Source organism: Piliocolobus tephrosceles, chromosome 5 (assembly GCF_002776525.5).
Source record: "Piliocolobus tephrosceles isolate RC106 chromosome 5, ASM277652v3, whole genome shotgun sequence".
In the NCBI taxonomy this organism is placed as follows: Eukaryota; Metazoa; Chordata; class Mammalia; order Primates; family Cercopithecidae; genus Piliocolobus; species Piliocolobus tephrosceles.
In genome coordinates, this window is record NC_045438.1 from 82,474,129 (window position 1) to 82,491,370 (window position 17,242).

Here is a 17,242-nt window from a genome sequence, read left to right on the forward strand (position 1 = left end):
CATACTCAGATGCTTAAATTGGGTCAAGCAAAATTATAACTAAATTTAGACAAGTATTCAGAAAACATTCCTTTAAAAAGCAGGTCTGAAGACAAAAACTGACTTAAATATTTATTAATCTAAGAGCTAAGTTCCTAAACAAAATATTTGTTCAAAACTAAGCAGGTGATTGCTCTTCAGAAGCTACAAAATAGTAAATAACTGTCCTTAATAATTGTAGCAACCCATACATCATTATATGTTGCCTCCTTTGCAGTTCCTTCTTCAGTCAGGATCTCTTCGTATAAGTCCAAACAATTTCTTGATGGTACACAGGATTTGGAAGCACTGTCTAAAAACAAACAAAAAAACCTTCCATTAAATTACTTGTTATACTTTTTTGTTTTGTTTTTTGAGTCTCACTCTGTCACCCACGCTAGAGTGCAGTGGCAGTGGTGCAAATCTTGGCTCACTGTAGCGTCACCCTCCCAGGTTCAAGCCATTTTCATGCCTCAGCCTCCCAAGTAGCTGGGATTACAGGTGCACGCCCCCATGCCCCACTAATTTTTGTATTTTTAGTAGAGATGGTGAGATGGTGTTTCACCATGTTGGCCAGGCTGGTCTCGAACTCTTGACCTCAAGAAATCTACCTGCCTTGGCCTCTCAAAGTGAAAATATTTGTTACACTTTCTTTTTTTTTGAGACGGAGTCTCCTCTGTTGCCAGGCTGGAGCGCAGTCACGCGATCTTGGCTCAATGCAACCTTCGCCTCCTGGGTTCAAGTGATTCTTCTGCCTCAGCCTCCCTGAGTAGCTGGGACTAAAAGCACATGCCACCACACCCAGCTAATTTTTTTTTTGTATTTTTAGTAGAAACGAGGTTTCGAGGTTTCGCCATGTTGGCCAGGCTGGTCTCGAACTCCTGACCTCAGGTGATCTGCCTGCCTCAGCCTTACAAAGTGCTGGGATTACAGGCGTGAGCCACCGTGCCCAGCCTTGTTATACTTTTTGATATTTTGTCTACTTCAAAGATTATACATTTCTCCATCTCCTATACTTCATCCTACATTTCACTTCTCCTACATTCCAAATTTATACTGATTTTACAGATGGACTACCAATTTACCTAAATGGTTGTTGTCAACCAAATTAGGTATGAAGATCATAACTGTTCAAAACTTTAAGAAATCTGGCCGGGCACGGTGGCTCAAGCCTGTAATCCCAGCACTTTGGGAGGCCGAGACGGGCGGATCACAAGGTCAGGAGATCGAGACCATCCTGGCTAACACAGTGAAACCCCGTCTCTACTGAAAAATGCAAAACAACTAGCCGGGCGAGTTGGTGGGCGTGTGTAGTCCCAGCTACTCGGGAGGCTGAGGTAGGAGAATGGCGTAAACCCTCGGGAGGCGGAGGTTGCAGTGAGCTGAGATCCGGCCACTGCACTTCAGTCTGGGCGTCTGGGCGACAGAGTGAGGCTCCGTCTCAAAAAAAAAAAAAAAGAAATCTGATTATGGAAAAGTTTGAATAGGTCATTAGATTCTCAGCATATCACTCTTACTGATACATTTAAATAAATATACTTATAGTAACTTACACTTTTCGAATGTTCTAACATCATATAACCTGCAAGAGTATGAGTGCAGTCAGGCATGGTGACTTATGCTTGTAATCCCAGCACTTTGGGAGGCTGAGGCGGGCAGATCACGAGGTCAGGAGATCGAGACTATTCAGGCTAACATGGTGAAACCTTATCTCTACTAAAAATACAAAAAAAATTAGCCGGGCGTGGTGGCACGTGCCTGTGGTCCCAGCTACTTGGGAGGCTGAGGCAGGAGAACCACTTGAACCCGGGAGGCGGATGTTGCAGTGAGCCAAGATTAAGCCACTGCACTTAATCCTGGGCGATAGAGTGAGACTCTGTCAAAAAAAAAAAAAAAGAGTATGAGTGAATAGTAACAGACACCAGCACTAGTTGTACTTCAATAGTAGAAAATGTTTTTGCACAAGGCTCAATCAAATCTGAGACCGAGATGAATAAACCTGTTTGCTAATTTGTTTTCCTGATCAAGCTTTGGTTAAGATTGGGTTCTGAAAGTTATTGTGGGGGAAAAAGAAAGAAAAGAATTACCTCAGTGTAATTACAAAGAATGGGCAAATTGTTTAGGAGCTATGATATACCAGGATTTGGTAACCACAAAACAAACACAATGAACTGACTAAAAAAATGAAACTATTTTTATGGAATTCACATACCAGAAACAGCACTGTCCAACCCAGCGTATATGTCCAATGAGCCTTCATCATTGTTCTTAAGAGGAGAGGCTGCAAGAAAGGCAAAGACTAGTTAAAAATGACTTTAGGCACTGCAATTTTTCCATTCCTACACTGAAGGACCAGGAAAAGAAAGAGACTTAATAGTTTTGCTTTAAAAAAGAGATAAGCCAGGCACGGTGGCTCACGCCTGTAAACTCAGCACTTTGGGAGGCTGAGTCAGGCAGATTGCTTAAGCTCAGGAGATCAAGACCAGCCTGGACAACACAGCATATCAAAAATAAAAATTTAGCCAGGTGTGGTGGTACATGGGAGGCTGAGGTAGACTGCTTGAGCCCAGAAGGTCAAGGCTGCAGAGAGCCATGACTCTGCCACTGCACTCCAGCCTGGGTGACAGTGTGAGATCCTGTCTCATATATACATATTCTACTGAAAGAGTTCCAATACCAGTTACAGCGGAGTAGTTTCTACGAAACCAATCCTCCTGCAGATAACTACTGTAAACACTAAATAAAATATTCGAAGCTATCTAAAGAGCTAGAGAACACCCTAAAGCAGGCAAAAACGGAAAGAGTAGTGACAAATGAAAGAAAATAGAACCTCTCAAGTTCCCTGTCCCCTTTTATTACTGCTTTTTGTAGAAAGACAGGCCCTAGTTGTAGCTATACTGGGCAGCGACAACTCAAGATAGAAACCTCCAGTCCTTTAGTAGCTTGAAGAACTGGAGAAAAGAATTTGTCATGATAACAGTGACTAGTACACGAAAGGGGAATTACAGAAATCCACAAAGAGCATTACCTAAATTCTGCCCAAATCTCTGGGTGACTCTCAAAAAAGGGTAGAACTCCAAAAAGCCAGCTAAACCTAAAACAGAGATTTCAGTTGCTATTACAGAAGGGACCGAATCGCAAGTTCAGCTAAGTTAAATAACTGCTAAAATTAAAAACAACTCTTCAGAGGAATGTTAACAGCATCCAGCGTCTCACATTTCATTTACAATGTTGACTATTCAATCCAAAGTTACTACATGGTGGCCAGGTGCAGTGACTCACACCTGTATTCCCAGCACTTTCGGAGGCCAAGGCCACAGGATTGCTTGAGCCCATGAGTTTGAGATCAGAGATCAGACTCTGTCTCTACAAAAAAATTAAATGAAAACTAGCTTGAGCATGGTGGCAGATGCCTGTAGTCCTGGCTACTCAGGAGACTGGGGCAGGAGAATGACTTGAACCTAGGAGGTCAAGGCTGCAGTGAGCCATGTTCATGCGACTACACTCCAGCTTGGCTGACAGAGGAAGAACTTGTCTCCAAAAAACCACACAGACAAGCACAAACTTACTACACAGAAAAATCTCAGAAACAATGAAAAAGAACCAAAGGAAAAACCTACAACTGAAGATTACAATATGTAATATAAAAAGTTACTGGATGTGCTTGACAGGAGAACCATTGAACTTGAAGACAGAGCAACAGAAATTACCCAATCTGTAGATGAGAGAGACTTTCTTAAAAAAGAACTGAGTCTTAGTGACCTACATGATACTATCAAAAGTTCTCACATAATGTGTATCTGGAGTCCAGAAGCAAATAGAGAATGGGGAGAAACGGCTACTAGAAGGATACCAAAGAATGCTAGGACTGGAAATGGTAAATAAATGAGTAATCATAAAAGACTAAATTTTCTTCTTAATTTCTTTAAGATCCATAGAACTGTTACAGTAAACACTATAGGTTTTTTTTTTTTTGAGACAAAGTCTAGCTTTGTTGCCCAGGATGGAGTGTAGCAGTGTGATCTCGGCTCGCTGCAACCTCCGCCCTCTGCCTCCCGGGTCCAAGCAATTCTCCTGCGTCAGCCTACAGCTGGGACTACAGGCGCACGCTGCCACACCCGGCTAATTTTTTGTATTTTGGTAGAGACAGGGTTTCACCATGTTGACCAGGTTGGTCTTGAACTCCTGTGCTCAGGCAATCCACCCGCGTCGGCCTCCCCAAGTGCTGGGATTACAGGCGTGAGACACCACACCCAGCCCAGTAAACACTAGCATTTTATTGTGGGGTTCATAACATGAAAGGCAAGGGAGCAGATAGATGCCACTATACATGCAAGATTCTATATTTCATGTAAAAAGGTACAATACTAGTAAACAGACTACAGAATGTTAAAGATGTATACACTTCCTCAAACAAGTACTAAAAATAATACAAAGAGGTACAGTGAGAAAGCTCATACATAAATGAAATGCAATTCAAAAATATACTCAAACATTACTAGCAGTTAGCACTAGTGCTAAAGGGAGAAAAAAATTTTATTTTATTTATTTATTTATTTTTGAGACGGAGTCTCGCTCTGTCGCCCAGGCTGGAGTGCAGTGGCTTGATCTCAGCTCACCTGCAAGCTCCGCCTCCCGGGTACATGCCATCCTCCTGCCTCAGCCTCCCGAGTAGCTGGGACTACAGGCGCCCGCCACCACACCCGGCTAATTTTTTTATATTTTTAGTAGAGACGGGGTTTCACCATGTTAGCCGGGATGGTCTCGATCTCTTGACCTCGTGATCCACCCGTCTTGGCCTTCCAAAGTGCTGGGATTACAGGCGTGAGCCACCGCGCCCGGCCGAGAAAAAAATTTTAAATTAAGTATATATTCAAATAATATTTGAAAGAAACCAGAAAAAATAACTGATGAGACAAATTAAACTCAAATATTAAAATGACCTAAATCCAACTACAATAATAAAGAACATTATTCACTGGAATAAAAATAGCAAATCAAATACAAAAGTATTTTATCAGTGTTAAATCTAATGAAACTGAAATTACACTGTGGTTATATAAGAGAATCAACCTTTTCTTATGAAGTACATACTGAAATACTTAGGGGTAAGGGACCATAATGTATGCAACTTACTCTCAAATAGGTCATGAAAAAAAAATGGGTGTGCATCTAGACGTGTGTGTTTACAAAGAAAGAGTCTAGGCTGGCGAGGTGGCTCACGCCTGTAATCCCAACACTTTGGGAGGCCGAGGCAGGCGGATCACCTGAGGTCAGGAGTTAGAGAACAGCCTGGCCAACATGGTGAAACCCCGTCTCTACTAAAAATACAAAAATTAGCCAGGCATGGTGGCAGGCGCCTGTAATCTCAGCTACTTGGGAGGCTGAGCCAGGAGAATTGCTGGAACTCAGGAGACGGAGGTTGCAGTGAGCTGAGATTGCAACATTGCACTCCAGCCCAGGCCAACAACAGTAAGACTCTATCTCAAAAAAAAAAAAAAAGAAAAGAAAAGAAATTCTATTTTATGAGCTTATTTTACTACCAGGTATTGACAGTTATTTATTTCTTTTTCAAACTAATCATCCATTGTGACTATCAATTTTTTTTTTTTTTTTTTTTTTTTGAGACAGAGTCTCGCTCTGTCGTCCAGGCTAGAGTGCAGTGGCTGAAATTACATGCCACCATGCTTGGCTAATTTTTGTATTTTTAGTAGAGATGGGGTTTCACCATGTTGGTCACGCTGGTCTCAAACTCCTGACCTCGTGATCCGCCCGCCTCAGCCTCCCAAAGTATTGAGATTATAGGCATGAGACACCTGGCCCAATTTTTTCCTGAACAACAAACAACCATCAGTGCATTTACTGGAAATACTAACTTCAAGAGTAACAACGACCTATTTTATATATTTTTAGATATAATAATAAAAATCATTATCATTCATATTAGTAAAATCACTAATTTGACTACATTCTGAAGCTTGAAAGCATACAGTAAGTTCACACTTATTAAGCATTCTCATGTACCAGGCATTTTATTGTATTAATTAATTTATGTATCAAGAAAAAAGGCTGATAATGACTGTGTTTCCAATGAGAATAGGTAAATGATTTTGTAATTTAAAAAGTAAAGTTAGGCAAGGCATAGTGGCTCACACCTGTAATCCCAACACTTTGGGAGGCAAAAAGGGAGGGTTGCTTGAGTCCAAGAATTACAGACCAGCCTAGACCACATAGTGAAACCTTGTCTCTACAAAAAATAAAATGATTAGATGGCCATGGTGGCATGTGCCTGTAGTCCTAGCTACTCAGGTGGCTGAGGCGAGAGGATCCCTTGAGCTCCGAAGTCTGAAGTCATAGTGAGCTATTGATGGCGCCACTGCACTCCACCCTGGGCAAGTGGGGGAGACCCTGTCTCATTAAAAAAAAAACAAAAAAACAAAAAAGTAAATTAGAAAGGCAATTAAAAGTAGCTCTTACCAGAAAAGACATCAAATAAACTTGTTCCATCACCATTGTCATCATCTGCTGCCATGGTCCTATTTCCTTTTGAAAGTCACCACCTATGGTATTAAATATTTTAAAATTTCCACTGTTAAAATAAACTTCACAATTCAGAGAATAAACCTAGCTTCAAAAAAAAAGCAATTTTCAAATTTGGACACATTGAAAAAGCTCACTCTCTATCATTCTTTGTTTTTGGAGACAAAGTCTCACTCTGTCGTTCAAGATGGAGTGCAGTGGCTTGATCTCCGCTCACTGCAACCTCTGCCTTCTGGGTTCAAGCGATTCTCGTGCCTCAGCCTCCCGAGTAGCTGGGATTACAGAGTAGCTGGGATTACAGGAGTGCACCACCACGCCTGGCTAATTTTTGTAATTTTAGTGAAACAGGGTTTTGCCTGTCTGCCATGTTGGCCAGGCTGGTCTTGAACTCCTGGCCTTAAGCAATCCACCCACCTCAGACTCCCAAAGTGCTGGGATTACAGGCGTGAGCCCCCGTGCCTGGCCTTTCTCTCTACCATTATTAAAAGCAGATTTGTGTTATCAAAAAAAGTGCCTAATACTTTCTAGTAAAAAGTCAAAACTATAAAACAAAAATTTTAAACTTGTTAATATGGCTAGGCATGATGGCTTATGCCTCTAATCTCAGCACTTTGGGAGGTCAAGTCAGGTGGATCACCTGAGCCCAGGAGTTTGAGACCAGCCTGTGCAACATGGTGAAACCCCATCTCTACAAAAAATTACAAAAATTAGCCGAGTGTAGTAGCCTGTGCCTGTAGTCCCAGCTACTTGGGGGCTGAAACAGGAGGATCACTTGAGCCTGGCAGGCAAAGGTTGCAGTGAGCCGAGATAGTGCCATTGCACTGCAGCCTGGGTGACAGAGTGACACCCTGTCTCAAGAAAAAAGAAAAAATTTGTTAATATCATTAAGCTATGTACAAAGTAAATGATGCTAATTTTATAAAACAGACCAAAATACAAATTAACTTTTTTTTTTCTTTAGACAGAGTTTCGCTCTTGTTGCCCAGGCTAGAGTGCAATGGTGCAACCTTGACTCACCACAACCTCCACCTCCCGGGTTCAAGCAATTCTCCTGCCTCAGCCTCCCAAGTAGCTGGGATTACAGGCATGCATCATCATGCCCAACTAATTTTGTATTTTTAGTAGAGATGGGGTTTCTCCATGTTGGTCAGGCTGGTCTCGAACTCCCGACCTCAGGTGAACAACTGGCCTCAGCCTCCCAAAGTGCTGGGATTACAAGCCTGAGCCACCGCACCCGGCCAAATTAACTTTTGCACTAAAATAAGAACCATCACTACTATCACAACACACACACGCACACACAAACACACACACATATTACTACTAACAAGAAATACTGATAACCAAAAAAAGGTAATCACTTAAACCAAATAGAAAAATGGTCAAAAAACAGACAAATCATTAAAAAAAAAAAAAAAAAAAAAGCAAAGCTTTTGAAACTAAAAGATGTTTGACTTCACTAAACACAGATTAAAACAATGAGATATGCCATGTTGTATAGGAAAGTGTTGGCATAGCCCCTTGGCTGGAGTTTAAGAACTCAAATTTCAGGAGGGTTCCCACAATTTCCAGACCGATAAGAAGTGGCTCGATGTGCCTAAACTGTTCATATAAACAATTTGGTTTATCATAAACACCTGTATCCTTCTGGGAGTCTTAAAATTTTAGTACATGACAGGCAGAGGTGGCCTATGTGACCAGCACCCAGTAAAAAGCCTGGGCACTAAGTCTCCAACATGCTTCCCAGGTAGACAACATTTCACACCTGCTATCACTAGTTGCTGGGGGAACAAACAGTTAAGGGCATGACTCCACTGGCAGCAAAACCATGGGAACTTTAACGTGGTTTTCTCTAGACTTTACCCCATGGACCTTTTTTCCCTTTGGTGATTGTGCTTTGCATCCTTTCATTGTAATAAATCATAGCTGTGAGTACAACTACATAGTGAACTCTATAAGTCTGGAAAATCATCAAACTTAGGGGTGGTGCTCGGGACTCCTGACACATGTTTTCACCAATAACATAGTAAGACAAGCAAATAACTAACAGTTTGATAGTACACTAGGTTGACAAAGGTATGGGAAAAGAGGTACTCTCAGCTCTCTCAAGTGTACTCTGGTAAAAGATCTGTGAAAGCAATTTGGTAACAGCTTTGATTTGATTAAAAATTTGATGAAATGTTTAAGTGCAATACTCTGACCTAACAATTTCACATCTAATAATCTGTTACTAGTGTTGTTTATGGTAAAACTAGAAACAACATAAGAATCCAAAACAGTAAAAAAACAAAAACAGGCCGGATCGCAGTGGCTCACGCCTGTAATCCCAGCACTATGGGAGGCTGAAGATGGCAGATTAACTGAGGTTAGGAGTTCAAGATCAGCCTGGCCAACATGGTGAAACCTTGTCTCTACTAACTACAAAAATCAGCTGGGCGTGGTGGCAGGTGCCTGTAATCCCAGCTACTTGGGAGGCTGAGGCAGGAGAATCACTTGAACCCAGAAGGTGGAGGCTGCAGCGAGCCGAGATTGTGCCACTGCACTCCAGCCTGGGCAACGAAAGTGAAATTCCGTCTCAAAAAAAAAAAAAACACGGGCCTCTCTTCACTAACTTATCTGGCATCCTCTAATCTGTCAGTAAAACCCAATGAATGACGGTTATGGCCACTGAACTATGGCCACTCTGGCCACTTGGGGCTATGAAATTATTAGCAAGCCTACACCTGCATACTTCTGCTCCCACCAATTGAGATATATGCTTATGTAGTGGAGGGTGTATGTCTGCTGCCTGAATCCTGAAGGACAAGAGATGAGCCAAGACCATGGTGCCAGACTGAAGAGCCAGTGCCCCTGAGAACCCAAACATTCCGGAGAGTATTTGAGAACCTACCAAGAAAAACAGTCTCATCGCTTAAATACAGTAGGCAATGAGCCAGAAAGTTAGCTTAAAAACAGTTTACAGGCCGGGCGCGGTGGCTCAAGCCTGTAATCCCAGCACTTTGGGAGGCCGAGACGGGCGGATCACCAGGTCAGGAGATCGAGACCATCCTGGATAACACGGTGAAACCCCGTCTCTACTAAAAAATACAAAAAACTAGCAGGGCGAGGTGGCGGGCGCCTGTAGTCCCAGCTACTCGGGAGGCTGAGGCAGGAGAATGGCAGGAACCCGGGAGGCGGAGCTTGCAGTGAGCTGAGATCAAGCCACTGCACTCCAGCCTGGGCGACAGAGCAAGACTCTGTCTCAAAAAAAAAAAAAAAAAAAAAGTTTACAGACAAAAGGGCAGCATGGATCTCTAAAGTTGTCCTGCTGCCATCCAGAGTGCCTTGTAAAAAATAAACTTATTAGTCCTAATAAATGTATCTATTCACCAAGCTGGACTCGTCTGAATCATTCTTTGGTCTCCTGGCTCCCTCTTAGTTTGGGGGAAGGTTTTCTATATACGATTCTGGGTTTTTCTCAAAGCTTACCAATGTATATTTATTGTCAAATCCAATTATGCCCATTTTCACATTTTTCTAAATCACAACATGATGAAAGATCACATTACCAAAGGGAGTTATTTTCTACTGAAAACTAGGCAGAATGCTATGGAAAGATAGGTAGCAAAACACACACACACACACACACCTGCATGTCAAATCAAGTGCAGAAAAAATGATCCAAAGTACTAGGGGAGAAAATCTAGTCTGTAACTCAGATCAATTAAAAAGTATCTAAGTTAGCCGGGCGCAGTGGCTCAAACCTGTAATCCCAGCACTTTGGGAGGCCAAGACAGGCGGATCACGAGGTCAGCAGATCGAGACCATCCTGACTAACACGGTAAAACCCTGTCTCTACTAAAAAATACAAAAAACTAGCCGGGCGACAAGGCGGGCGCCTGTAGTCCCAGCTACTTGGGAGGCTGAGGCAGGAGAACGGCTTAAACCCGGGAGGCGGAGCTTGCAGTGAGCTGAGATCCGGCCACTGCACTCCAGCCTGGGCGACAGAGCGAGACTCCGTCTCAAAAAGAAAAGAAAAAAAAAAAAAAGTGTCTATGTTTTTCTGTCTTTTTTTTATTTTAAAAAGACAGAGTCTCCCTCTGTCACCCAGGCTGGAGTGCAGTGGCACAATCACAGCTCACTGCAACCTCCCTGGGCTCAAGCAAGGACAAAACAAAAACTGAAAATCATGAGCAATGTCTTACGGGTGTAGTTCATGCAAGAAAGATGTCAACACTCTCATCATTGGATTCATATTCAAAGATAAGATCATGGTTCTACCACAAGAGATAAATAAAATCAAGGTGTATTATCTTTTTTCCTCCATTCCTCACATTCCTCAATCTAACATTTGTTTCAATTAGCTCATTTGATTAACTTATAAAATAGCCTGCACAATTACAAAAAGCACAAATAACATAATCACGTTTGGTAACTAACATAACTGACTCTTCAAAGCAAAATTCCAACTGGTGAAATCAGATACTCAGAGGTTTCCTAACGAGAAATCTAGTAGTAGCTGTAAGCTATCACATGGAGAGAGGAGCATTAGTCATGGGGTTTCCTCTCAGAATAATGGAGAATCTAATGATTTGGTTAAAGAGATCAAATAGATCAAAGCTTTCCCTGCACTATTATTTCATACAGTTTTAGTTTATACTAATGACAGGTATTACTTTAAAAAAAAAAAAAGTGTGGTAACTCACACCTGTAATTTCAGCACTTTGGGAGTAAGGTGGAAGGACTGCTTGATCTTAGGCGTTTGGGACCAGCTTGGGCAACATGGCAAAACCACATCGAGACAAAAAAAAATACAAACAAACAGGCTGGGCACGGTGGCTCATCCCTGTAATCCCAGCACTTTGGGAGGCCAAGGTGGGTGGATCACAAGGTCAAGAGTTTGAGACCAGCCTGGCCAACATGGTGAAACCCCGTATCTACTAAGAATACAAAAATTAGCCAGGCATGGTGGGGCATGCCTGTAATCCCAACTAGGCTGAGGCAGGAAAATCGCTTGAACCCGGGAGGTGGAGATTGCAGTGAGCTGAGATGGCGCCACTGCACTCCAGCCCGGCTGACTGAGCAAGACTCTGTCTTGAAAAACAAACAAAAAAGTCACAACTGTAATCCTAGCACTTTGGGAGGTCAAGGTGGTAGGTTCACTTGAGCCCAGGAGTTCGAGACCAGCCTGGGCAACATAGGGAGACCCCATCTTTATTTAACAAAATAAATTTTTTTAAAAAGTAGCCAGGCATGGTGGTTCACACCTATAGTACTATCTACTTCAGTAGCTGAGATGGGAGGATTGCCTGAGCCTGTGAGGTGGAGGCTACAGTGAGCTGTGATCATGCCACTGTATGCCAGCCAGGGCGACAGAGAGACCATGTTTCAAAAATAATTATTAAAAAAAAAGGAAGAAAAAGAAGAAGACTCGACCTAGTAAGTTAAACCTGGAAATAAATATAAATCTAAGAGACCTGGTAATCCTGGGTCTCTCTCTTTTTTTTTTTTTAACAACTAGTCAAGAGCAATAATAAGGGGGGAAGAATAGAACAGGAAGTTTGATCTGTAACTGACTGTGAATAGCCAACTGAGAAAATACTACTTTCGGACCAGCTAATAATGGATCTTTTGCCCCCATCTATCTTAAAGTTTTCTCCAAATTTTTTGTCAGATCATTATCTCCACATCTTAATTCTAGGTCCCCACCACCAAAGGTATTTTTTATTTTTTGAGACGGAGTCTCGCTCTGCTGCCCAGGCTGGAGTGCAGAGGTGCATCTCTGCTCACTGCAAGCTCCGCCTCCCCACTTCACGCCATTCTCCTGCCTCAGCCTCCCAGGTAGCTGGGACTACAGGCGCCCACCACCACGCCTGGCTATTTTATTTATTTATTTTTTTGTATTTTTAAGTAGAGACGGGGTTTCACCGTGTTAGCCAGGATGGTCTTGATCTCCTGACCTCGTGATCCACCTGCCTCGGACTCCCAAAGTGCTGGGATTACAGGCTTGAGCCACTGTGCCCGGCTAAAAGATTATTTATAAATTTAAGAAGTAACTGCTCATTTCTTAATTGTATCACATGATGCATTAATAGTCCTTCAAAATTTCTGAGAACATATACAATAATATAGAGAAGTCATCAAAAGAAGTTATATGTGTGTGGCTTCTCACTGTGTACACATGAAAAAGTTAAAGGTTCTTAGCTTCCTAGGCTGTAGGAAAAGGAAAAAAGTAGTTAAAGGGACTGTGACAGTTATGCCTCTCAATTCCAAATCCATACTTCTGTGATAAAGGAGCTAGGCCTTGTAGATATTTCTCCTTTGCTAACTGGCACAAGGTTAAACCCTATCAGAATGGTGGAGGAACACTGGAAGAGGAACGCGGATTCTTTCCCTAGTTTCGGTGCATCTGGCTAGCAAGGCTCCTACAGAACCTGCTGTCCCAGCATTCAGTTCCTGCAGCGCGGTTTTCCACAGGCTCACTTCCTGTATATCAGGTTCCTATTATGATTGGTTCCTGCAGAACACGGCTTCCTCCTGCTAGGTTCACGGAGAGGGCAGCTTCTCCAACTTATAGATCCTCTAGCACCCAGGAGCTTCCCTATACACCTCCTCTGGCTGATTTAGTACAGAGTAAAACACTAAGCAATGTCTCCACCGTCCAGCTGACCAGCAATGCTCTTTCCATGAGGTCTGGATCCCATCCTTAGAGTGAGGAACACAGCTCTTCTTTGGATGATCTATCAAAACCCCAGAGGTCATAGCTGCTCCCTATATCTGATATTCCTATATATTTTTCAGTTATTCTTTAAGTATTACTAGACAATTACTAGTTACTTCAATCCTGTCAATAATTTTTTTTTTTTTTTTTTTTTTTGAGACGGAGTCTTGCTCTGTTTCCCAGGCTGGAGTGCAGTGGTGCGATCTCGGCTCACTGCAAGCTCCGCCTCCTGGGTTCACACTCCTGCCTCAGCGTCCCGAGTAGGTGGGACTACAGGCGCCCACCACCACGCCTAGCTAATTTTTTGTGTAGAGATGGGGTTTCACTGCGTTAGCCAGGATGGTCTCGATCTCCTGACCTCATGAATCGCCTGCCTCGGCCTCCCAAAGTGTTGGGATTACAGGCGTGAGCCACTGCACCTGGCCTTTCTCTTTTTGATACAGAGTCTCGCTCAGCCGCCCAGGCTGGAGTGCGGTGGCGCGATCTCGGCTCACTGCAAAACACCGTCTCCTGGATTCAAGTAATTCTCTCCTCTCAGCCTCCGGAGTAGCTGGGATTACAGACACCCGCCATCATGCCTGGCTAATTTTTGTATTTTAGTAGAGACGGGGTTTCCCCATGTTGGCCAGGCTGATCTTACAACTTCTGACCTCAGGTGGTCCGCCTGCCTTGGACTCCCAAAGTGCTAGGATTACAGGCCTGAGTCAAGGAACCCCGCCAATAATTCTTTATACTAAACTTTCCCTTTCAAATTACTACATGGTTTTTGTCTACTGACTGAACCCTGACTGATATAAACTCAGTCACAATTGGGCGGGCGCAGTGGCTCATGCCTGTAATCCCAGCACTTTGGGATGGATGGAGGCGGTGGATTGCTTGAGGTCAGGAGTTCGAGAGCAGCCTGACCAACAAAGTGAAACCTCATCTCTACTAAAAATACAAAAATTAGCTGGGCGTGGTGGTGGGTGTCTATAATGCCAGCTATTCTAGAGGCTGAGGCAGGAGACTCACTTGAACCTAGGAGGCAGAGGTTGCAGTGAGCCAAGATCGCACCATTGTACTCCATCCAGCTTAGGCAACAGAGCGATTCTCTGCTCAAAAAAAACCAAAAAACCAAAAAAACAAATTGTTACAATAGAGATTTTAACATTATTTTCTCTAATGATCAAGCAGTTAAAGAAATTTAAGCATATAGCTCTGAATACAAAATTGACAGGTTTGATCCAATAATTTTTTTTTTTTTTTTTGAGATGGAGTCTCGCTCTGTCGCCGAGGCTGGAGTGCAGTGGCCAGATCTCAGCTCACTGCAAGCTCCGCCCCCCGGGTTTACGCCATTCTCCTGCCTTAGCCTCCCGAGTAGCTGGGACTACAGGTGCCCACCACCTCGCCCGGCGGGTTTTTTTTTTTTTGTATTTTTTAGTAGAGACGGGGTTTCACAGTGTTAGCCAGGATGGTCTCGATCTCCTGACCTCGTGATCCACTCGTCTCGGCCTCCCAAAGTGCTGGGATTACAGGCTTGAGCCACCGCGCCCTGCCTGATCGGATAATTTTATAACCCTGCATACCACAATTAAGAGAACTTACACTACTTGTAAGCACATTTATAAATATTGTCTATGTATCAAGCCGCAGTGCAAGTTTCCACAAATATCAAAGAAATGCTTCCATCTAGCCCAATAAAATTCAAAGTTAACAATGCACTTTCAAATTTCCCAGGTCATTTGGAAATTAATAAACATAGGTCAAAGAACAAATACTAATGGAAACTGGGAAAAAGTACAGAACTGAGTAACAATGAATACAACACAGAAAATTTATAGGATAAAACCAAAATAGTACTTTTAAAGGCAAAGTTACAGTACTAAATGTATAGGAAGAAAGGACAAAACATTAATGAGGCCATCAATCACCTCAAGAAGTTAGAAAAAGAACAAAGTAAACCCAAAGAAACAAAAACATAACAAGCAAGGCTGGGTGCAGTGGCTCACGCCTGTAATTCCAGCACTTTGGGAAGCCGAGGTGGGAGGATTACGAGGTCAGGAGATCGAGACCATCCTGGCTAACGTGGTGAAACCCCATCTCTACTAAAAATACAAAAACAAAATTAGCTGGACATGGTGGTAGGCGCCTGTAGTCCCAGCTACTTGGGAGGCTGAGGCAGGAGAATGGCGTGAACCCGGGAAGCGGAGGTTGCAGTGAGCTGAGATTGTGCCATTGCATTCCAGCCTGGGTGACAGAGCGAGACTCCGTCTCAAAAACAAACGAACTATAGATATATATATATAACCAGCAAAAACTAACAAACAAGCACTAGAAAGATCAATAAAAATAAAAGTTGGTTCTGTGAAAGGAGAAATAAGCATATCTATGGCAAAACTAATCAGGAAAAAGAAAGAAAGCAAAAACACTACAAATTTTAAAACGATTAGGCCGGACACAGTGGCTCCTGCTTGTAATCCCAGCACTTTGGGAGGCTCAGGCGGAGGATCATTTGAGCCCAGTTCAAGACCAGCCTGGGCAACATAATGAGACTCTGTCTCTAAAAGTAATAATAACAATAACGAAAGGTTAATCTGTTCCAGACAACAGAAAGAACTATTTGTGAATAAGCAAATAATTATTTGAGGCAAATACAATCTTAATTTCAAAACTGGTGGGGCCAGGCAAGGTGGCTCACGCCTGTAATCCCAGCACTTTGGGAGGCTGAGGTGGGCGGATCACGAGGTCAGAAGATTGAGGCCATCCTGGCTAACACAGTGAAACCCCGTCTCTACTAAAAATACAAAAAATTTGGCCAGGCGTGGTGGCGGGTGCCTGTAATCCCAGCTACTTGGGAGTCTGAGGCGGGAGAATGGCGTGAACCCAGGAGGCTGAGGCTGCAGTGAGCCAAGATCACGCCACTGTACTCCAGCCTGGGTGACAGAGCGAGACTCCATCTCAAAAAAAAAAAAAATTGGCCTGTCATCCCAGCACTTTTGGAGGCCAAGGTGGCTGGATTGTTTGACGTCAGGAATTCAAGACCAACTTTGTTAACATGGTGAAGTCCCGTCTCTACTAAAAACACAAAAATTAGGTGGGCATGGTAGCGCACACCTGTTATCCCAGCTACTAAGGAGGCTGAGGCAGGAGAGTAGCTTGAACCTGGGAGGCAGAAGTTGCAGCAAGCCAAGATTGCGCCACTCTCCAGCCTGGGCAACAGAGGGAGACTCCGTAGCAAAAAAAAAAAAAAAAAATCAACCAACTGAATCCAGTAAGATATTAAACAAAAAAGCACTACAGACAAGTGAGATGTATCCCAAAAATGTGAGGATGTCTAACATTAACAAACCAATTAGTGGGCCGGGTGCCGTGGCTCACGCCTGTAATCCCAGCACTTTGGGAGGCTGAGGCGGGTGGATCACGAGATCAGGAGATAGAGACCATCCTGGCTAACATGGTGAAACCCCGTCTCTGCTGAAAATACAGAAACAAAATTAGCCAGGCGTGGTGGTGGGTGCCTGTAGTCCCAGCTGCTTGGGAGTCTGAGATGGAAAAATGGCGTGAACCCGGGAGCGGAGGTTGTAGTGAGCTGAGATTGTGCCACTGCATTCCAGCCTGGGTGACAGAGCGAGACTGTCTCAAAACAAACAAACAAACAAAAAACAATTAGCAACCAAGTGTGGTGGCTCATGCCTAAATCCCAGCACTCTGGGAAGCCTAGGCAGGCGGACAGATGTGAGGTCAGAAGTTCAAGACCAGGCTGGCTAACATGGTAAAACCGTCTCTCTACGAAAAATAAAAAAAATTAGCCAGGTATGCTGATGCGCACCAGTAATCCCAGCTACTTAGGAGGCTCAGGCACAAGAATTGCTAGAGCATGGGGAAGGCAGAGGTTGAAGTGAGCCGAGATTGTCCCACTGCACTCCAGCCTGGGCAACAGAACAAGACTATCTCTAAATAAATAAATAAATAAATAAATAAATAAATAAATAAATAAATAAATAA

The 17,242-nt window shown here is 43.2% G+C and overlaps 1 protein-coding gene across 9 annotated transcripts in view; it reads right to left on the minus strand.

Annotated features, from left to right (window-relative positions):
* The window catches only part of CASP8AP2 (caspase 8 associated protein 2), a 46,093-nt gene that overhangs the window by 21,956 nt on the left and 6,895 nt on the right, over positions 1–17,242 (minus strand). For 4 of the 9 annotated variants that reach the window (XR_002730206.1, XM_023205302.1, XM_023205298.1 and 1 more), the window contains exons 2-5: positions 6,496–6,578; positions 3,047–3,112; positions 2,231–2,299; positions 231–331 (exon numbers count right to left, since the gene is read on the minus strand). Coding sequence is in view for 6 of the 9 variants with exons in the window: in XM_023205302.1 (XP_023061070.1) it covers positions 231–331; positions 2,231–2,299; positions 3,047–3,112; positions 6,496–6,550 (291 nt within the window). In the remaining 3 variants the exon portion in view is untranslated. The remainder of the gene's footprint in view (positions 1–230; positions 332–2,230; positions 2,300–3,046; positions 3,113–6,495; positions 6,579–17,242) is intronic. The other 5 variants (XR_002730207.1, XM_023205305.2, XM_023205303.2 and 2 more) reach the window with 2 other exon arrangements.